Source organism: Narcine bancroftii, chromosome 10 (genome assembly GCF_036971445.1).
Source record: "Narcine bancroftii isolate sNarBan1 chromosome 10, sNarBan1.hap1, whole genome shotgun sequence".
NCBI classification, from domain to species: Eukaryota; Metazoa; Chordata; class Chondrichthyes; order Torpediniformes; family Narcinidae; genus Narcine; species Narcine bancroftii.
In genome coordinates, this window is record NC_091478.1 from 22498326 (window position 1) to 22522093 (window position 23768).

Here is a 23768-nt window from a genome sequence, read left to right on the forward strand (position 1 = left end):
AATCCAACTATAGCATTTTTATGATTAGCAACGCTGTCCTTTACAAAATCTTGGCAAAACTAACTTTCTAAAAAACAATTACATAAATGAGAGTTGATACGAAGTTTGTAAAAGTTGAATGCAAAATAAAAAGAAAAGGTGGAGGACACATATCTAAGAATATGGGTTTTTTTTTAAAACTTACAGACATTGATGCCACTGGTGTGATTGGGGTAGATGACTGAAAAGAAACGGCACATTTTTCTGGTGTTGCTGTTATTGGTTTGCTCTGTAAAGTTAGGAGATCATCCAAAGCCATCAAATTTTCATCTTCTTCATCATCACTGTCTAAATTGCAACTGTCTTCATCATCACTGTCCAGGTAATTGGGTCTCGGTTTCTTCTCAGGGTCTTTTGCGTCTGTTAATTGAAGAGTGCTCTTCTTTTCAAACTGTCTCTTCTCCTGCGAGGGTAATGAAGTCCTAGCATCCTCGTTCAAAGGCAAAAGAGCGAAAGAATTAGATTCAAGTCTTTGTATCCTTTTGCTGTCTAAGGGTACCAAAGAGTGTCGACCCAAGAAACCAGATCTATTTTCTTTTGAAGAAATTGCACTGTCTAGGGCAGTCTTGACTTTCTCCTCTGTAGGCAGCCTTGTGCACGAATTTGGAGGGATGTGACCAGATAGTTTCTCATTCAATGAATCTAAAGGCAAACAGCCATCTTCTGGAAATTCATCAGCTTCAAGTACCGTATCCTCATTTTCCAATACACCATTATTGTGATCTTTCAGTACTCCGTTGCAAATATTTTCAGTCACACCACTGCTATATTTATCAGTGATCCTGCTTTCACATCTTTTCTTATGGAAAGATGCACCTAACTTCTGAGAGACTTGCTTCTTTCTTTGAACATCCTCATCTATTGAATTACGTTTTCTTTTCTCCTTTGAATACGAGATGGGCAAGCCAGCTGGAAATCTGGTTTTCAAGGCACTCGAGTGTTTCCTCTCCGAACAAGGAGGGAAGGAATGGTGACGCTGGGCTGCCTCTTTTTTGCACATTTTCAGAGTACCTGAAGGCAGCATTTTTGCTACAAGTTTTAAAACAGAATCTTGTGTAGAAATGCTCCTACTCTCTAAAAAATAAAAAGGGATTTTTTTTTTTTTAAAAAAAGGCTTCAACAGAAAAGCAAAGTTGAAAAACACAGCTAGCAGTACACTCAAAACATATTTTGTGACATAGTTTGCAGTAAATCTAAGTTTGTGGATTAAAACACCAATGAAGTTTCATTATATTTACAGTGTCAACATTTCAAGCTTACATGCATATGAAAACCTCACCTCCATTAACAGGGGATGTACAAACGAACCAAAGGAGAGAATTCTGGATTTCTCCAAGTTGAGCAGAAGAGGATGAAAAGAGAATGTAACAGAAATAATTCAATGTCCAGCTGTGTGTGGTCCCTACTACTGGTGGTCACATGGCCTTTCTGCCTGAAATTGCTGTAGAACAATTTTGGCAGTAAAGCTGCAGCTCTCAACTGATCAGGGGTCCAAGAGCATGCGTCTACTCCCGAGTACCAATGGTATTAGATCCACCTCCTCTCAAACAGGGGTCCGGGAGGGTGTGGACAACTCCTGCTTATAGTGTGCGAATGTCTTCTTTGCCTTTGTGATTTAATAATTGTGTTCTGTTTAACGTTCTTCCATTTGTTTCCTGTTATGATGTTCCCTCTCTCCTTTATAAATTGTGCATGTATGTTTTATTAAATTGTGTGTATTTTCCCATGCTCTTTTATTAATTTATCCAAGTGTGTTTTATTCCCACTACAATTTTCCCATGCTCTTCTACTAATTGTTGCATTAATAAAGTTACGTTTGATTGCAAACTTGTGTCAAGACTTGTCTCCCAGTGAACCCAATGAACCTGACACTTTCTCAAAATTGGCACTGCCAGCAGGGTTCAAAGATTTATGACTGGAGCTTTAACTACGTGGGAGTGGGAGACTGGTTTAACTGTGCGGGAGGTTGTATTAATTACTGTGTGAGTGGGGGTATCCTATCAGGTGCATAGTTTATTGTGTACCCGTTCACTAACGAGGGTAGCAGCAGGCAACCTATAAATAGGAAAGGGACCCCAGGGTTGGAGTACAAAATCCCCGAATGGACTAACGTTCGTATACTCCTGTAGCAGGGGGAACCTGGTCAATGTTACCCATCCTCTCCTGTTGCCTCGGCACTGTGACTGCCTCAGGACTGGGCAGAGAGGTGCAGAGTTTGTTCAGCACAGAGGTATTGTAACTCATTCTTTGTAGTTAATATATGGATGCTCCTGCCATTGAGTCCAATGACTCATCATGTTATATCTGAATTCACATTAAATTGGGGTTCCACTGAATTAGTACATAGATGGGTACCTGATGGTGGAAATAGACACATTATGCCAAAGAATCAATTCCAATGCTGTGAGACGTGATGTTAGTGTCAGATTTCATTCAATTCCTACTTGCAACTTCATTATTCCCAAATCACTGCCATCCTCTTTCTGCGAGCACCAACCATAAACAGTTTTGTTCAATCACTTCTGGTCTGCATCCAATCACAGACATTCCCTTTTGTCGTCTCCACCCTTTGTCTTTTCTCTACAACATTAGAACTTTTTCCCTCTATGACGCTTTACAGTTAGATGAAGAGTCACTAGTCTGAAATGTTGAACCAGTTTCGCTCCCCTCTTGGGTTTCTGAGGTAGGAATATTTCCAACCCTTTCTGCTCGTGGTTCTTATTTCTGGCCTCTGTAATTTTGATTTTTGGATAATTTATATGGCAAAAAACAAAAAAAATGTTTAGAGGTGAGAGTTCCTGAATATATACAAAACTGAAAGCAAATACATCATCTTGAAAGACAAATGGAAAATTGGATTTTATTGCAAGAGATTTGGACATACCATATATTTGGCGCTAACACCATGATCCAAAGAGCCAGTTCCTGTGATGTCCTACATCCTAGAGATCCAACAAAGCTTGAAATTCTTGGAGGATTTCAGAGATCATTGATTTCTGAAGATTATTTTAGAAATGGTTTTAATGCAGCAATGAATGATGGGGTGGGGCTAAGAAATCACAAACAATTTCTAGATTTAAATGTTTACCTGTCACGTACCTAGGTTGGAAATTGCTGATTATTTGAAGATGTAATGATAGCAAACAATAGTCATTGTTACAAATGCAAAATCTAAACCAAAGAGACCATGTTTTAATTACATTAGCTGAGGGACAAAAATAGCCAAATCCATCTGCTCTTACGGAAAAGAAAAAAAAATTACCCAAGGGCTCGGTTTAGTTTCTTATTTAAAAGATCAGCTGTCAACCAGTGCAGCATTCCATTACCAATGCATTGAAGTGAGGTTATAAACTGTGGTTAGGCCTCTGGAATATTGAGTATGCGCTGACAGTTCACAGCAAGACCATTTGACCCAACAAATATCAATTGGAGTGAATCCAAAAATGTATCAATACTTCTCTGAAACATTTCATGAATCCAAGTTGGCAAAGATTTAACAGAATACAGAAAATACAAATGCATTTAGTTGTGATACTGGCATCAGGGTTCTTATCTGCCTTGTACTTTTGAAACATTTCCATAGCTTAAATAGACCATATCTACTCAATTACAGTAAAAAAAACCCGGTATCCAGCACCTACGTGGTTTGATAGATGCCAAACAACTGAGATAGTGTGTTGTGTCATTCGAAAACCAACAGCGAAGCTCACTAATTTTAAGCTTCCGTATTTATTTTCTGTGGATTTTTTTGTTTGATGGTGATTGCCAGTTGCTTGAATTTCAGATAACAGGAGCTTTCTTTGCTACTGCCACTTCATACATTCAATTCCATCAAATGCAGCACAGCATTGTTTCAAATACTTTGTCCAAAATAAGCATATCGTCTTTAATGCATACTGTGAAAACTCCAGAAAAACTTGACACTTTTTTCCTCAACCACCAGCCACTGTGCCTGGGGAAATCTATGAGCAGGCTACAAGGGGTCTGAGACCTCCCCTACCATCCATATGACTGGCAAATGTCCAGTCACTGGAGAATAAAATCAACAACCTGAGGGCAAGGCTACTCTACCAGAGACAAGCAAGGCAAATCTCAGTTATTTGCTGCGGCAGGACTTGGCTACAGAGAAAAGACCAGGCACCGCTAACCAACCAGATAGTTTCACCATCTAGACTGGATCAGAACTCCAATTCTGGAAAATGGAGAGGAGGCAGTATGTGTTTTATGTGCCTTAGAGCACATCTCGATTAAATGCAGACCCTTTCATCTCCCCCGAGGGTTCTCATCAGTGATTCTCACCGGAGTTTACATCCTTTCTGATGCCAAATACAAGCAGGCACTTGTGGAGTTGCATGATGAGGTCATTAAATTAGAAACGGCTCAGCCTGACACACTACAAATCTTAGTCAGCAAATTTAACCAGCCCTGTGTCAAGCAAATCTTGCCTAACTACCACCAACATATAACCTGCTGTACCAGAGATCTCAGCACACTTGATCACTGCAACACCAAGGAAGGCCTACCATTCTTTCCTGAGACCACATTTTGGCAAGTCTGATCACCTGGCTGTGCTCTTTCTGCTTTCATACAGACAGAGCCTAAAAAGTGAGGCTCTGGAGGTCAGGACAGCTAGAAAGTGGTCGCAGGAGGCTGAAGAACAGTTACACAACTTCCTCAAGTTAGCAGATTGGGCAGTGGTCAAGGACTCTGTTGAGCATCTGAATGAGTACACCAAGCCTGTCACACACTATCAAAACCGCACCAAATAATTCAGGGGTTTCACCAAACAGAATCCTGGATGAACAATGAAATCCAGAACCTGCTGAGAGCCAGATCACAAGCATTTAAGTCTGGAGATCCAGATCAGTACACCAGGAGCGGGTATGACCTGGAAAGCTATCTCTTGGGTGGTGGAGATTCTGGATGAAAATGGAAATAAGAGTCACTCGCAGCTATGGCAGGCCCAAAATGCCATAACCTATTACAAAACCAAATCTATAGAGGATCCCAATGCCTTCTACGACCAATTTAATGACAGTAACAGTGAAGAAACACCCCTCCACACCCCCACTTCCCAATGATCCCATCCTGCCATATCTGGGAGTCACCATCTCGGATCTTTCTGGACCCAACACACTAATGGCTTTGTGAAGAAAGTACGTCAGTGCCTACGTGAATGCTGAGGAAAGCATCCAGTCTGGACAAAGAACCTGGCCAAGTATTAAAGATCTGTACTGGACAAATTACCACGATATTCAAGGATATCTTCAATATCTCACTCCAGCAGGGCATTGTACCAACGTGTTTCAAACAGGCATCAATCTAATGCAACCTAGATTGTATACCTAAAATGGATGAGAGGGGGGGGGGGGTGGGGGGGTGGCTTGGGAGGAGGGATGGGGGCGGGGGGGGAGAAAAAGTCACTGTATATGTGTGAAAAAGAAAAAGTGTATATCATGGCTAATGTGATTTATGGTGTGAAAAATAAAAAATAAAAAAAAAAATTAAAAAAAAAACAGGCATCAATCATACTGGTGCCTAAAAAGAATGTAGTAACCTGCCTCAACAACTATTGACCAGTAGCACTTACATCAACAGTAATGAAGTGTTTTGAAAGGCTGGTGATAAAGCAGATCAGCTCCTATCTGAGCAGTGAAATGGATTCATTCATCTATAGAAATAGGCCTACAGTGGATGCCATCTCACTGGCTCTACACAAAGCCATGGAACATCTGTACAGCAAAGATGCATACATCAGGATGCTCTTTACCGACTATAGTTAACACCATCGTCTCCTCAAAAGAGATCAGCAAACTCTAAGACCTGGACTGTGTAATTGAATTTCCTCACCTCCAGACCACAATCAATGAAGATTAGTAAGAACTTCTCCTTCACAATCTCCATCAGTACTGGAGCACTCCTCCTCTACTCACTTTCCTTCCACGACTGTGTAGCTTGGTATGACAATAACACCATCTACAAATTTTCTAATGATACCACGGTATTGGGTTGTATAAAGAAAGGGGATGAGCCAGCATACAGGAGGAAGAATGAAAACTTGACTGAATGGTGCACCAACAACAACCTTGCATTCAGTGTCACCAAAACGAAGGAGCTGATTGCTGACTTCAGGAAAGGAAAGCCAGGAGGAGTCACGTGATGGAGTAGTGGCCGGACGGTGAACTCCAGCCCTCTCCAGAAAAGTCGGGAAAAACAAAGGAAAACACAAAGGCACAGAAATAAAAGTTACAGAAAAGTGAGTATAAAGGTGGAAAGAAGATGGCGACAAAAAAAGAAAAATCGAAAGCAATGGTAAGAAGAGAGGAAGAGAAGACAAAGGAGGAAAAAGGTGAAGGCCTTACCTGTCCGAAGAGGCCCGCTGCGGAGAGAGAAACCCGCTCCCTCAGGTCGGTAAATAATGGACTACAAAAATGGCTCGCTGAGCCGAGTAAAAGTGCGCAATCGCGCATGCGCGATGCGCATGAAAAAAAAACACACCGACGGGAGGGGGGACCAGCTGGGGAGTCGATCTCCACAGCCGGCAATGACAGCTGCAGAACACCTGCAGCAAGAAGAGACCACAGAAGACAATAGAAACAAGAAAGAAGAGAAGGAAAGGGCACCAAAGAAACAACAGATGGCCAACCCAGAGGAAGAAGAAGAGGAAGAGGAAGAGTACAGGGAAATAGAAGAAGAAAAGAAAGGCAAGATAAAGGATATACTTTCTCTTATTAAAGGATACATGGAGTCATTTAAAGAATGGCAAACACAGGAATTTAAGGATTTAAGAAAAAGAATAAACAACACAGAAGAGAAAATGAATAAAATAGAGATGACCTTAACAGAAATGGGAAAGAAAATGGACAAGATGGAAGAGCGGGCGGTAGCAGCAGAAATGGAGGTAGAAGACTTAAAAAAGAAATTGGAGGAATCTAATAAAAAAACTAAAGAGACACAAGAACTACTAGCTCAAAAAATAGATACAATGGAAAATTATAACAGAAGAAATAACATAAAGATAGTGGGCCTTAAGGAAGATGAAGAAGGCAAGAATATGAGGGAGTTTATAAAAGAGTGGATCCCTAAGACCCTAGGATGTCCAGAACTACAGTAAGAAATGGAAATAGAAAGGGCACATAGAGTATTGGCCTCTAAACCACAACCACAACAAAAACCAAGATCTATTGTAGTAAAATTCCTAAGATATACTACAAGAGAAAAGGTACTGGAGAAGACAATGGAAAAAGTAAGAGAGGGCAACAAACCACTGGAGTATAAAGGGCAAAAAATCTTCATTTATCCAGATATAAGTTTTGAACTCCTAAAGAAGAGAAAAGAGTTCAATACAGCAAAGGCGATTTTATGGAAGAAAGGGTATAAATTTATACTAAAGCATCCAGCGGTATTGAAAATATTTATTCCAGGACAACAAAACAGACTATTCTCGGATCCAGAAGAAGCACGAAAATTTGCAGAACAATTACAAAAATAGACTGAGGGAGGAAGACGGGTAATGAGAGTTAAAATGATCACGATTGATATGTATGTGGGTAAAGACAAAAATAGACTGAGGGATGAAGACGGGCAATGAGAGTAAAAATGATCACGATTGATATGTATGCGGGTAAAGAGGTATAAGAGTGAATAGAGACAATGTGCATACGTGAATGTATCTGTACTTAGAGGAAAATATAGATAGTATAGACAAGAATTAATAAGGGAAGGTAATGGAATAGAGAGAATAAGGAGGGAATTAAAAGAGTGACCTTTGTGACATATGAAAAGTGAAATCTTTTCTGGGGGGGGCGGGGTGGGGGGAAATAGCGGTCACTGCAAAATCAGTTGATGCTTGCGAGTGGATTCGCAAATCCAAATGGAGAGGGGAGATGTGGTTGTCCGACAAGGGATAAAGGACAACTCAGGAGGGGAAGGGGAGATTGGGGATAAATAAGATAGAAATAGGAGAATAAGGAAAATGTTGGATGTTGTAGGAATGTTGTCTTATAAAGAGTTGAAAATAAGAAAACAGAAATGGAAAAGGAGGAAAGGTAATGATGGAAAAACGGAAAGAGAAGATAAACAAAATATAAAAGGGCTACGCTGAACTATATGACTTTAAATATTAATGGAATACATAACCAAATTAAAAGGAAGAAACTACTAAATTTAAATGAATAAATGTATTCCATTAGAAAAAATAACATATAGGTTAAGAAATAATATTGAAATATTCGAACAAGTATAGGAGCCTTACATTAAATACAATAGCGAAAACCTACCGGGGACAAACATTACCTAAGTTGATGGAAGGAGAAGGAAAGAAAAGAATGGACTCAGTAGAATTTCTGGTGTATTTTTGTTGAATGACAACATTGTCTGACTGGCTTAATGCAACCTAGATTGTATACCTAAAATGGATGAGAGGGGGGGTTGGGGGGGGTGGCTTGGGAGGAGGGGGGGGGGAAGAAAAAGTCACTGTATATGTGTGAAAAAGAAATAGTGTATATCATGGCTAATGTGATTTATGGTGTGAAAAATAAAAAAATTTTAAAAAAAAAGGAAAGGAAAGCCAGAGGCATACAATCCAGAGATCATTGGGGGATCAGAGGTGGAGAGGGTGATCAAATTTAGCTTCTTGATCCAGGATCTTTCCTGGACCCAACACACCAATGGCATCGTGAAGAAAGCACGTCAGTGCCTCCAATTCCTCAGGAGTTTGCTGAGGTTTGGTATGACACCAGAAACCCTGGCAAATTTCTAGAGTTGTGGTGGAAAGTGTGCTGACCAGCTGCATCATGGACTGGAATGGCCACACAATGTTCCTGAGCCTAAAAACCTCCAAAAGGTAGTGGATATAGCCCAGGACAATATAGGCAAAACCCTCCCCCTACTGAGTACATCTACAGGGAATGCTGCTGTCGGAGAGCAGCAGCAATCATCAAAAACCCTCACCACCCAGCATACACTCGGTTCTCACTGCTGCCATCGTGAAAGAGCTATAGCTGCCACAAGAGTGACACTACCAGGTTCAGAAACAGCTGCTACCCCCTCCCCCAACCAGACTCAACTCAATCAGAGACTCATTTAAGGACTCTTACTTGTGCACTTTGATTTTCTTTTGTTCTCTCTGTATTGGACAGTTTACATTTGTTATCTGTTTACAGTTATTATTTGTTTGCACGCTTACGCTGTGTACAGTTTATTTTTTGCACTACCAATTAGTGTTAATTCTGTCGTGCCAGCAGGAAAAAGGAATCTCAGGGTTGTATGTGATGTTGTGTATGTACTTCGACAATAAATTTGAACTCTAAAATAGTAAAGCAACAGTGAAGCCAAGAGCAACATTGAATCTATGCAAAAGTTGCAATCTCACTTATTTAATCACCAGCAAATGCAACCCTGATCATCCATAATGCACAAGCAGAGTGTCCAATTTTTTTTAAAATCTACACTTAATGGCTCATCCGCTTTAATGTTTTTAAAGGAGAGAAGCCAGATATCCCCATGTAAACTTTCCATGGCACAGGCAATCTTTCAGATGTAACTTCTCTATCAATTAAGTCAATCCCTCCATCTTATTAAGATGACAGACAAACACAAAGTGAAGCAAACATTAGCATAAGCCACAATAGTTTCAGATACCTGTTAATGATGTTGAAGGTAAAGAAAATGATTGTGTCAAGATGCTCTGCAAGAATCCAAAAAAGTAATAAGTCAGTCACACAAGATTGAATTACAAATACAATGGAAAATGCCATCAAAGACTAATTGTAAAGCGTGATTTGGTCTTATATTGGTTACAATACCTTCACCCTTTATCCTTCCAAAGATGACAAAATTAAGGTATCAACTTTAAGTGTGTGTGTGTGTGAATTACTTATCCGTCAACTTAATTAATGCTCTTATGAAATAATGTAAAGAGAAGTAATTTCAGATGAAACTACCTGCTTCCATCTCAATAGAGGAAAGCCACATACCAGTTATAACCCATGTTTTTGTCCAAATATTGAAGCCTGGGAGATTCCAGTTATCAAATCCATTGCTATTGAAAAGAATTTGCTCAAATTTTAAATTTTCAATATCCAGAAACTATTTTGTTCAATTTGGGAGTGCTGAAACAAAAGTTACACATTACTTTGAGGTTTATGGAAAAAAAATATGCTAGGATCATGAATGCAGCACTACACATGAATATTTATGAACAAAATATATTTATAATACTCAGATATCATAAAGATAAATTATATTCAACACCTTGTCATTACAATGCTTTGGTGTACAGTGGGAGAAAAATGTGTGTAAATATCTTGTCATAAAAAAAGCAATGCACTTATGGCCTTGTAAATGAATAATAAAAACTCATTATAGCCAAATTATTTTATGGATGAAATATTACTTATTTTTTTCAAATTTTATAGGCACATGTAACAAAATTAAATACAAAACTAGAAATTTTATATATCAATGTCAATACTTTTTAAAACCATTTTCTCCCCCCTCCCATCCACACAGAAAACCCCAAAGAAACAAAGGAATGAAAAAAGATTGGAAAAACAAAGAAAAAAAAGACTATTTTTTAACAATACTGGACATTTTCTAAATAATAAATTGTGACCTAATTATTTTAATACTTACAATTACATCTGTATATTTTAAATATTATAGTAAAATAAAACACTATGTAATATATAACAAAATTCAAATCTAAATATATGTCAAAGAATACACAAATAGCTAATAAAATAAAATGAATTAAAATGCGGCCGAGGAGTGACAAAGTTTTTACAAAATTCTACCAACATATTATCAGATACCTAAAGTTATAACACTTTTTTTTGCATACAAGGAAACCACATTTTCAAAAAATTATCATATTTGTTCTTTGAATTATATGTAATCTTTTCCAAAGGTATAAAACTTCACATTTCCCCATTAGTTCAAATCTGTGTCCAATTTCCATGAAGCCGCTGCCAGCACAATCTTTAAAAATTATTTTCGAAACAAATATATTTTTGAATCTGGACTAATCCTTGTTATATCCTCCTAGAGAAATAGCAGAGTTTCTCGGAAGCTTAACACTTATTACTTGAAGAAAATCTATTAAATTAGTCCAAAAGGAATTCAATTTAAGGCATGCCCATGTAGAGTGTAAAATAAAATTGCCTATATCCTGTTTACATTGAAAACACATCTGAAATATCTGTCTTCAATCTATTAAGTTTTTATGGTGTAATGTAAAACTGATGTATGAAGTTGTACTGTACCATTCTATACCTAACTTTTTTGTATTTTTCATACTATCATAACATATTGTGTCCAATTTTTATCATTTATATATCGATACCCAAATCTATTTCCCACCTTTGTTTAGATTTATAAAGATCTTTCTTCTTTATGCACCTCAAAAGTAATACATAACTGATATGAACATTTTTTATATTTGGATTTGATATTATTGTTTCTATTTCATCTTTCTATAATAGTAAATATAGGATGCAGTTAATCTTTCTCATAGATAAGCCTTTAATTGATAATATCCAAATATTCTATTATTTTGTATTCCAAATTTAGATTTCAATTGGTCAAATGTCATTAAATTTCTACCTTGATAACAATCTTTAATAAATTTTTTGACCAGTTAATAAAATGATTATTCAGCTTAAATTGGAATCAATTTATTTTGCATCAACAGCATTCACACTAATCCATATCCCTCAATTCCCATCAACATATGTACCTTATGCCACATTCTAACCACATTTTAATATTGTTGTGTCGGATTCTCCAGTTAATAATACCTTATTCCATTTGTATAGAAATTCTTCAGATTCTTTTTAACCTATTTTATTAATTTCCAGATTAACCCAAGCCATTTTTTCTCCTTCCTCAAAAATAAAATCATAGTTGGGCCACTTTATAATAATATTAAAAATTTGGAAATTGTAGACCTCCCAATTCAAATCTCCAAGTTAATTTTTACATAAAAATCCTCGACATCTTTCCTTTCCACAATAATTTGCTTATAATCTTATTTAAGTCCTTAAATTTTTTATTTTTTTATTTTTGGAATATCAATGGGCAAAGATTGAAATATATATTTCACTCATGGAAAAATATTCATTTGAATACAATTTACTCAACCAATTAATTTAATTGATAAATCAGCCCATTTTTAAAAAAAATCAATTTTATTAAACAATAGTCTGTAGCAGCCGACTGCTACAAAGAAACACACATACTCGCAGTGTGGGAAGTTAAGCTCTGATATTTATTGAGGCTGGAAAGGCTCCTTTTAACATTTGGAGTTTCCGCCGTTTGTTTGATTGGCTGACATCAGCTGCATGAATAACAATAGCGAGCGGGAACCCTTCTTCGGCAGCCAGTTATTGATTTGTTAGCTGGGCAGCTTGGTCAGCTAGGGCTGCTAGTCTTGTACTGCTCCAGCTTTCAACTGCGCCGGTTTGCTGTGTTAAGGGACATGTTACAGTGTGTTATGCTGCTGTTTACTACTGCACGCACCGCACGATGTGCTGGCCCGATATCCACAGTGGCGGGCTGCCATAGGTCCATAATTAATTTTAAAAAGATTCTTTGATTGTCAATTCTAATTCACAAATATTTTATTCCATATTCAGGCCATTTAAATCTCATATTTTTCCTATATTGGGTATAATCACCAGAAGTCAGTGGTATTATTTCACTTTTATCCCAATTAACTTTATATCCTGAGACTGCTCCATATTGCTCTAATTACATATGTAGCTCATCTAATGAATTTTCTGGTTCTGTCAAATAAATAATTTTATAATCTGCAAACAAGCAAATTTTATGTTTCTTAACGCCTATTTTAATACCCTTAATATCTAAACCTGTTCTAATTAATTCAACTAATGGTTCGATTATTAATACAAAAAGAGCCAGCAATTATGGACAACCTTATCTTGTTGATCTTTTTAATTTAGACATTAGACCATTTGTCACCACTCTTGCTCTTGGTTCAATATAAAGTGTTTCTATTCAATTTATAAATGTTTGTTCTAAACCAAATTTAGCAAGAAAGCCCCATTCGATTCTATCAAATGCCTTTTCTGTATCGAGGGCCACTGCTACATTCAAGTTTTCTTTCTTTTGGGCTAGATGAATTGAACTAATCAATCTAGTTACATTGTCTGCCAATTTTCTTTTTATAATAAATCCTGTTTGATCCTTATTAATTAATTTCGGTTAAAAATTTCAAGCCTATTTGACAATAATTTAACCACTACCTTGGCATTAATAGATCTTCACTTTTTTTGGAATTACCGTCATAATTGCTGTGTTAAAAGAATCAGGTAAATTTCCAGTTTCTTCCAATTCACAAGAATTATAAATTCTTTATAAAATTCTGATGTGAATCCATCTTCACCAGGAGATTTACTGTTTTGTAAGGAAGCTACAACTTTTCCAACCTCTTCAACTGTAAAAGAGGTTCCTAATATTTTCTGTTCTCCTATAGTTAATTTAGGCAAATTTATTTGAGTTAAAAATTTATCAATTTAATTGTCATCCAGTATAGACACTGATTTATATAGTTTCATATAAAATTGCTTAAAACAATTATTTACATCCTGGGTTTTACAGTATATGTGATCGGTTTCATCTCTAATTGTAATGATCTGATAGGAGTCTTACCTTATATTGAACTAGTTGTACCCTACCTTGAAGTCTTGCTGACAATAGAAACATATCAATTTTAGCATACGAATCACGTCTATTAGAATAAAATGAATAGTCCCTTTCTCTCGGGCATATCCTTCTCCAAATATCAACCAGATTCAGGTCCTGAATTAGTGACCAAAGTTATTTTTGCTGCCCTGGATTTCAGCAGACCTTTTGTAGATCTATCCAACAAGGGGTCAAGACAAAAATTAAAATCTCCATCTACTAAAATATTTTCAATAGCTTCCCCATATTTAAAAGAAGTTTCTTGTACAAATTTACCATAATCCACATTTGGTGCATAAATATTCATTAATTTCCATTGTTCAGAAAAAAATGAATATTTATTGGTACAAACCTACCAAATAGGTCTAAAACTGTATTTTGCATTTTAATTGAAAGATTTTTATTTATCAAAATTGCTACTCCTCTAGCTTTTGTATTAAAATGTGGCTCTAATACTGTTCCAGCCCAGTCCCTTTTTAATTTTTGTTGGTCCTTTTCAATTAAGTACGTTTCTCATAGAAAAGCAATATCTACTTTCATTTTTAAAATATATGGCAAAACTCTTAATATGGTTTTGATGTCCATTTACATTAATCATAAAATTTAATTAATTGTGGAAATTTAAAAATTCTTATACTTTTCTCCTTTTCATAGTTCCCCTTCGTCAGTTCTCGGCTCTTCACCAACCTCTTAAATATAAAAAGAATCATTAAATCCAGTAATAAAAATAGTACTTGATTGAATACTTAAAAGAAACCCCTTGACAATGCTACTACCTCCATTTTTCAGGTTGTGAGTAAAATCGGTATATCCACGGTTCGGCAGGAACCAGTCAGCATCTCTCTGGCTCCTCCGAGTGTATTAAGTTTATGTCTCCAATATTTTAAACTGCTTCCAGATTATATTCACCACAGTAATATAATTTTCCATCTTAAAATGTCCACTCTTTGGGTCAATTCTTGATGTATGTCCGGTAAGCTTTCCGCATATTCATGAGCATGTCCCGGATTCATAAAAAATATACTTGGGACCTTCTAGAACAAATACTTTCAGAGATACAGGATAACGCAGAATAAAAGTATATCACCTTCTTCCACAGTATATTTTTAACTGGATTGAAACTATTTCTTTTCTTTATTAATTCAAAGCTTATTTCAGGATGAAAGAAAATCTTATTCCCTCCAAATTTTAATGGTGCTTTTCTTTCTTTAGCCTATTTGGCTGCTAATTCCAGTAACAACTCCTGCGTGCGGGTACATTCTTACTTGACAATGCCTTCTTCCCTGCGCGCTTGTGCAGCAGGGGCAGCGTCATGTTATGGATGCTGGCCCTTATGCTGCCTTAGCCTCCCGATCACCGGTTTGCTTGGTGGGGCTAGTTCTTCTGCGCGGTCTGCTGGCCCCTGGTTGCGCTCACTGCCCGGAGTGCTGGCCTTCTTGCTGCGGCAGTGTGTCACTATAACGTCTTATTAACTTTAACTCTTCCATAATCATAGCTACTGGGTCTTGAAACTTTTGGATAACTTTAGTTTTCTTTCTTACCTCCTTCTTCCAACAATTCCACAGAACATTGCTCTTCTTATTCTTCCTCCTCCTCCTTTCCTTTTTTCCAGCTCCGATGGTTTTTCTCCCTCAGCCTTTTAGACTGTTTAAAAGCCTGTCTGGAAGGCTTAGTAAGCCATTCTGACAGGGCCTTCTGTTGTTGCAGACTGCTCACACGCAACTCCTTGCACATACGCAGTCAGATCACTCTTCTCCCTGACTCGTCCAGGCGTCCCTGTTGTTGCAGGGACGCCACAGCTCGCTGGGCGGAGAGTTGGGAGCCCCATTTCATCCGAAGAAAAAGCTTCACCACAGGTCCAGGCTTCGTCTCCAAGATAGACCTTTCTTTTCTTGTTGGTTTTCTTGCATCTTCTCTATAGTTTCTTCTACATCTTTATCCTTCTTTAGCGGCATCACATTTTTTCCCCCAAATGCTTATAATTTATTCGTGAATTTTCGGACTTTACTCTCAATTTTTTTTTCCTGTTTCTTTTTTTTTAAACTTTTTCCCTCCCAGAGGAGCCAGATTCTAGTCCTGGCCCTACATCATCATGTGAAGTCCCCCAATGAAATATTACTATTGAAACAGTTTACAATTGACCCCACATAAACAATATCAAAAAAATTATTCTCAGAGCACGTTCATAATCAGAATTTACTCCAAACAGATTGGGAAAATTTTAGTTTGCTGATCATATTCAATAAATGATTATTCAAAAATTAGCTTCTAGGCTGTAAATTTAAGAAATGGGTCAACAAGCAACGAGAAGCCAGATCGGGAAAGAAGAGAGTCAGGGGAAAATGGATGAGAACAGAAACAACACTGTGCTGTTAAAACACAATGTTAACATCTCTCAAATTTTAGTGGGAATATCTAGTGAGGGCCTCTTGGAAATTGGCCCAAAATGCATACATCTAATTTAATCCTCAACCATCTTTCAGCAAATTGAAGTCTACAACAATTATTTAGTTACAATATTGCACAACTATGAATAGCACCAACATAGAATGTAAATATTGCATGTTTTATACAGCAAAGGACAGCACAAGGGTCCTTGTTACTTGCCTGATCCATCGACGCATCTGAAAATGAGTCTGGTGAAGAATAAGAATGCTTTCCTTTTTGCAACTTGGTTTTCTTCAACTCCCGTGCCTTCTTATAGGCTTGAAGGGAATTCTGAAAATCATCATTAAACAATCTATGCTGCTTCTGACGATTTCTCGGAGATAAGCGAGGTGGCAAGTACCAAGGAACATGTCCCGAGCTGTTTGTGTCATCAGAATACTTCAAAATATCAAGCGACTTTGGTGGTGACGAGAGGTTGGGGAGAGGACACAACAATGCTTTTTTTCTATAGTGATTTGGATTGCATTTTGAACGCAAACTGTTCTGCCTCACTGAGGCTTTTTCAGTGTTAGAAGATTGTTTAACATTTTCTCCTTGGTTCTGTATAATAGCACCTTCCGAAGGATATGGACTTGAAGGCGAAAACAGTCTTTGAACTACAACTCGTGGAGAGCCAGGATGTTGAGTAACTTGACATTTAACTACACCTCCCATATTTCCTCTTTTCTCTGACTTTGACACACCCTTCATAAAAGCGTCCAGCACAGGGCTTCTCCGAGGTGAAGGCAAATTCACAGATCTTTTGGATTTAAATGACGGTGTTTTGTTCACATGTTTCTGAAAGAGTTGAGTGTTCTGTAATACAGAAGTCTCATCTGTGCTATCTTTTCGTGGTGAGCCCAAAATTAGTCTATCTTTTCCTGGTGGCACAAAATTCAGAGATAAGGGATCAACAGAAATGAATGCACTAAAAATGCTACAATAACTCATAATGGCAAGAATAATAATAGCATAACTATAAACAAAGACAACCACATTCTTTTATCTGCAATTTTAATTTAAAAACCTAAATGGTTCTTTACGAGAGCATGATCAGATAAAAAGTAACGTCAAGCTAAAAGGAAGGGTCATATTAACCAAGTGCTTAGTCATTTGTATTCAAGTGAGAAGTTTTAAATAGACTTTTTAAACAAAAGGCAACAAGGCAAAAATATGGGAAGAGATTTTCAGGGATCATGACCATATCAGCTACAATTTCCAATAGTTTGAAGGAAGCACGGGATGCTATGAGTTCAGGTTTGAAGATGCAGTAAACATTGAGTCCAAGTCTAAAGTGCTACCACTAAATTACAGTAGATACTCAAGGGTAAGAGATGCTCCTAATTTTAAAATAACTATTCTTGAAATTAGAAATTAATTCTATTTTCATTGCAAGGCCAAGACAATGGAAAATTTAAATCAAACACATTGTGACATTAAAGACTATTGATGTCATGGGCATTATGCAATTTTGACATAACAATAAAGAGGTAGAGTTTAATGACGTTGTATAGGACGATCCTCAAAACTTTAAACTTTTGCCTTAAAATCAGGTTCATCCTATATAAAGGGGTCTAAAATTCTTACCTTGGTGACAAAGTCTCAACACTGCTGCCATCTTCCTGCCAGTTCCGATACAATTTCGCACACGCCCCGTTATTTGCGAAATTTCAGTGCTCCTCCACAGGGTCCATCCATCTGGTCTGACTGCTGTTGGCTTTGTGCAGGCTTTAAATGGCCTGTTACAGAAGCCAACAGTGGTTTATTTTAAAATACCCAAATAAAATTTAAACCTTTAAATGATAAATTTGTATTAAAATATTGTGATTTGCCTTTAACAGCATCCACTGGTCAGTAGATTTTTGGGAGTCATCTTATATAAAGGATATTGCTCAAACCCAATATTTTAGGTGGAAATTCCAGGGTCGTCCTATACGAATCGTCCTATACAACGGCAAATATGGTAGGTGGAGATTAAACAATGGACATATTGAGGACAAGAAGTTTTTAACCAAGTACATTCTTCTAATTAAGATTTTCAAAAGCAGAAGAACAAAAGCAGAAGAACCACCAAAAGCAAAAGTTGTGACAAATGTCCACATCTTTTCAATTAACTAGGTCTAGAAGACTAGTATGTCCATCATCTCCAGCTTTATTTATTTTCACAATAGAACTATTAGCAGAATTGGTTCGGTATGACCCTGAAATTAAAGGTTTGAGAATTGGTAGAGAGGAATACAAGGTTAATTGGTTTGCAGATGATGTAATAATTTATTTGACAGATCCAGAAAATTAATTACGTAAATTATATTTAAGGTTAGAAGAATACAGAATGGCATCTGGATAAAGATAAATTGGGATAAAAGTAAGATTATGCCCCTTACTGGAGGTGATTATACTCAATGTAAATGGCCATTGAATGGAATAAAATATTTAGGGATACGAGTTGATAATAATTTAAATAATATATGCAAGTTAAATTATACCCCTTAAGAAAATTTAAGATTTTTTAAAAATGGATGGAATTACTAATAATATTATTGGGAAGAGTTAATTATATAAAAATGAATACATTTCCAAGAGTGCAATATCTTTTTCAAACATTACCCATATGTCTTCTGAAAATATTTTTTCAGGAACTAAATAAATAGGTAAGGAAATTTCTATGGCAGGGCAAGATGTCAAGAGTATAGATAGAAAAATTGACATGGAAATATGAATTAGGTCTGCAACATGCAAATTTAAAAAAATTATTATAGAGCCAGCAAATGAGATTTCTCTCTTCTTTTTATGAAGGAGAGAACCAGCATGGATTTAAATCTAACGCCTTTTTTTTTTAATTGGGCAATTTTTTGGCAGTAAGAACAAAATTGAAATTGATTTTTTCCAGAAGGAATTTATGAAAATTGTGTTAGCAGTTGCAAGAAAATGTATAGCAGTGACGTGGAAATTAGATTCCTTTTTAGGAATAGAAAGATGGCATGCAGAAATATATAGTTGCTTTCCTCAAGAAAATTGCATAAAATTTAAGGAATAAATATGATGTTTTTCTGAAAATTTAGCACTCATACTTACATAAAGTAGGTATGAATTTATAAAGAGCTTTCCCTGAACCCCATGAAACTTTACTAACTCCTTGGGATAGGATAAATAAATGAAATTGAAGGAAAAGTTGTGTGAATGGTGATGATACTTTCATAACCAGGTTTGTTTTTTTTCCTTTTTCTAACTTTTCTGTATTTTTGTTTCTCTCTTTTTTTTCTTTTCTCTTTTTTATTTTGGGGATCTTTATTGGGGGAGGGGGTTGGGGATGTTTATTGGGGTACAATTTGTAGCATGTATAACTTATTTAAATATATAATTGTCATTTTCTGTATTTGGATATACTAATATTTATGAAAAATTAATTAAAATATTCAAAAATGCAGAATAACTGCATGCTGATTTAGAAGTCTATATCTTTGAAATAGATTTAGTGGTGACAAGGGCACAAATGTTGCAAAGGGTTCAAAAAGTACTCATCAAATCAGTTTAATGAATGAAAATGCCATTTACAGAAAAATAGTATAAATTGAATCTGCTAATAAAACAAAGTCAATTTGTTCAAAAGGGTTACTCAAATCCAAATGATGTTTCAATTAAAATAACATCCATTGATATCAAATAACGTCTATGGCCTGGGAGGCATCCAACATAAAAGAATCCAACACCTAATCAAAATGTTAATTGAACCCCAAGTAATGAGGAGTTTTTAAAGTTATTGAGTGTCAAATTCAACTTTACAAATGGAGGAAGCTTTGCCAATATATTGTAATTATATTGAACTGCACATTCACTATATTACTATAGTCTATTAATATTATAGCATTCTGGACATCTTAAAACATAATTTCTCTAATATGCTTCAGCTTGACAGCTATCTGACTGAATATCAGGTTATAGTCTTCAAAATAAATTCACATGTACCAACCTGTGCCTGGATCTGGTGCAAAAAAATTTGTAATGACCTGACTGCTGCAAAAACAAGAAATATACAATAATTAGAATGGAATTTATTGATGATGTGAGTGTGAAACATCACAATTAAAACATATGATATCACAATTTGTCAACCAGTTTTGTCACTATTACATCAAAGGACCAGGTGATGTACTGTATCCTGATCATATCCCAGGTTGAATAGCAAAAAATATCCAATAGCTGCGCACATACTTTTACTTACAAGCTCTTTCTTTTATCAGCAAGCTCAAAATTAAACTATTCCCTTATTTTTCAATGGAGCAACACATTTCATACAATTATCCTAGTCCTTTTGAGCATATACTTTTCAGTACATTCTAGTTGCTGCGACATCCACGATCATGAAGTACTTCAACAGGATGGTCATTGCTCACAATACCTCTAACCAACCTCAACACACTCACATACTGCCGAAATAGCAGATGCTATTTTCCTGGCCCTACACTCAGCCTTGGTACACCTGAACAACAAGAGCACCAACATCAGACTACAGCCCCACCTTCAACACCACACATACATGGACAAGACAAAGGAGACATTTGTGGACCTTGTAATGGAAGATTTAGACCAGCTTTTGCAAGAATACATATATATATATATATATACATGTGAATCAGAAGACAATCTAATTTACACCATGAGGCCCAGAGATGCAGTTTCCTTGGCTTGGCTTCGCGGAAGAAGATTTATGGAGGGGTATGTCCACGTCTGCTGCAGGCTTGTTGGTGACTGACAAGTCCGATGCAGGACAGGCAGGCACGGTTGCAGTGGTTGCAAGAGAAAATTGGTTGGTTGGGTGTTGGGTTTTTCCTCCTTTGTCTTTTGTCAGTGAGGTGGGCTCTGCAGTCTTCTTCAAAGGAGGTTGCTGCCCGCCGAACTGTGAGGCGCCAAGATGCACGGTTGGAGGCGATATCGGCCCACTGGGGATGGTCAATGTGGCAGGCACCAAGAGATTTCTTTCAGCAGTCCTTGTGCCTCTTCTTTGGTGCACCTCTGTCTCAGTGGCCAGTGGAGAGCTCGCCATAGAACACGATCTTGGGAAGGCGATGGTCCTCCATTCTGGAGACATGACCCACCCAGCGCAGTTGGGTCTTCAGCAGCATGGATTCGATGATTGCGGACTCTGCCAGCTCGAGTACTTCGATGTTGGTGATGAAGTCATTCCAATGAATGTTGAGGATGGAGCGGAGACAGCGCTGATGGAAGCATTCTAGGAGCCGTAGGTGATGCCGGTAGAGGACCCATGATTCGGAGACGAACAGGAGCGTGGGTATGACAACGGCTCTGTACACGCTGATCTTTGTGTGTTTCTTCAGGTGGTTGTTTTTCTAGACTCTTTTGTGTAGTCTTCCAAAGGTGCTATTTGCCTTGGCGAGTCTGTTGTCTATCTCTTTGTCAATCCTTGCATCAGATGAAATGGTGCAGCCGAGGAAGGTAAACTGGTTGACCGTTTTGAGTTCAGAATGCCCGATGGAGATGTGGGGGGGAGGGGGGGGAGCGCTGGCTGATGGATGACCTCAGTTTTCTTCAGGCTGACTTCCAGGCCAAACATTTTGGCAGTTTCCACAAAACAGGACGTCATGCGCTGGAGAGCTGGCTCTGAATGGGCAACTAAAGTGGCATCGTCTGCAAAGAGTAGTTCAACAACCCTTGAGGCTAGAGCTGGATGAGGTCCTTACCCGGGAAGAGACATACAAGGCAACTGAACAATTGAAAAGTGGCAAAGCAGCAGGTATGGATGGAATCCACCCAGAGGTCTGGAAGGCTGGTGGCAAAGCTCTGCATACCAAACTGCATGAGTTTTTCATGCTCTGCTGGGACCAAGGAAAGCTGCCTCAGGACCTTCGTGATACCATCATCATTACCCTGTACAAAAACAAAGGTAAGAAATCAGACTGCTCAAACTACAGGGGAATCACGCTGCTCTCCATTGCAGGCAAAATCTTCACTAGGATTCTCCTTAATAGACTAATACCTAGTGTCGTTGAAAATGTCCTCCCAGAATCACAGTGTGGCTTTCGCGCAAACAGAGGAACTACTGACATGGTCTTTGCCCTCAGACAGCTCCAAGAAAAGTGCAGAGAACAAAACAAAGGACTCTACATCACCTTTGTTGACCTCACCAAAGCCTTTGACACTGTGAGCAGGAAAGAGCTTTGGCAAATACTAGAGCGCCTCGGATGCCCTCCCAAGTTCCTCAACATAGCTATCCAACTGCACAAAAACCAACAAGGTCAGGTCAGATACAGCAATGAGCTCTCTGAACCCTTCTCCATTGACAACGGCATGAAGCAAGGCTGCGTCCTCGCACCAACCCTCTTTACTATCTTCTTCAGCATGATCCTGAAACAAGCCAATAAAGACCTCAACAATGAAGATGGTGTTTACATCCGGTACCACACGGATGGCAGTCTCTTCAATCTGAGGCGCCTGCAAGTTCACACCAAGAAACAAGAGCATATGAATCAGTAGAAATAATCTAATTTACACCATGAGGCCCAGAGATGCATATGAATCAGTGGACATAATCTAATTTACACCATGAGGCCCAGAGATGCAGTTGTCTTTTGTTGGTGGCAGACTGTCAGGAGACCTTGAAGAAAAGTAAATCATTTATTCAAAGAGATAAGCTATGAGTATAAACAATTTTTGGGTAATATAAGCCATGGTCCCACTGCTGAAGTTTCAGACTCTCTGACGAATGGAAATGTCTCTCAGCAAGAAGAAGAACTTATAGACTCCAACCAATGTCCCGGTCGGGGGAGGTGGAGAAGCTGCTACTGACACCCAACCTACTACAGATGTGCAGTCGTTGCCTTGCTTCGGCAGTTGGGACCAGTCCAGGCGTTGATAAGTAAAATTGGGAAGGGCTTGCATATTGTAGTTTGAAATCAGCTTTAGATTTAGTAATAAAGATTTGTATAAACTGAAGTGCTCTCGGCGTGTGTCTCGGTTTTCTTTCGGTAGCTCAAACACTGTGACCAATCTAAAACGAACAAAGTGAGAGGTACAAGTTTACCCAGGACAGACCTCAGGAAATCTAGGGACGACCACCCTCTACTACACATTAATAGCTCAATAGTGGAGAATACCAAGTTTCTCGGAGTCCTATCGTGATCACATAACATCACCTCACGTCATGAAGGCACACAGTGATTGCACTTCCTGAGAAGACGGAGGTTGGCAAAGCTACCGGCCACCATTCAGTCACCTTTCTACAAGAGCTCTATCGAGAGAGTCCTGGCTGGCTACATCACAGTGAGGTATGGTGGCTGAAGAGCATCGGATCAGACAGCGGTCAATCAACAGGAACACAAAAACAGCAGAAAGGATCACTGGGGTCTCTTCCCCTCACCCCCCCCACCCCCAAATTAATGTGATTTACCGGGCTCTTTGTCTCAAACAGGTTGATAAAATCAGGGATTTTACAATCCTGCACACATCTTCCAGCTACTCCCAAAAGAGCCAGAACCACAAGGTTGAGGGACAACTTCTTTCCATGAGGAGCGACTCCTGAATGACTGTTGAACTGCTAAAATAACTCCACAACTATTATTTATTAACAATATTTAATTTAT

The 23768-nt window shown here is 37.9% G+C and overlaps 1 protein-coding gene across 6 annotated transcripts in view; it reads right to left on the reverse strand.

Annotated features, from left to right (window-relative positions):
* slf2 (SMC5-SMC6 complex localization factor 2) overlaps nucleotides 1-23768 on the reverse strand; it is a 102671-nt gene that overhangs the window by 62338 nt on the left and 16565 nt on the right. For 4 of the 6 annotated variants that reach the window (XM_069900106.1, XM_069900104.1, XM_069900109.1 and 1 more), the window contains exons 2-5: nucleotides 20141-20184; nucleotides 16351-17051; nucleotides 9682-9727; nucleotides 185-1113 (exon numbers count right to left, since the gene is read on the reverse strand). In XM_069900106.1, coding sequence (XP_069756207.1) covers nucleotides 185-1113; nucleotides 9682-9727; nucleotides 16351-17051; nucleotides 20141-20184 — 1720 coding nt within the window. Of the gene's footprint in view, nucleotides 1-184; nucleotides 1114-9681; nucleotides 9728-16350; nucleotides 17052-17757; nucleotides 17910-20140; nucleotides 20185-23768 lie in introns of all 6 variants that reach the window. The other 2 variants (XM_069900108.1, XM_069900105.1) reach the window with 2 other exon arrangements.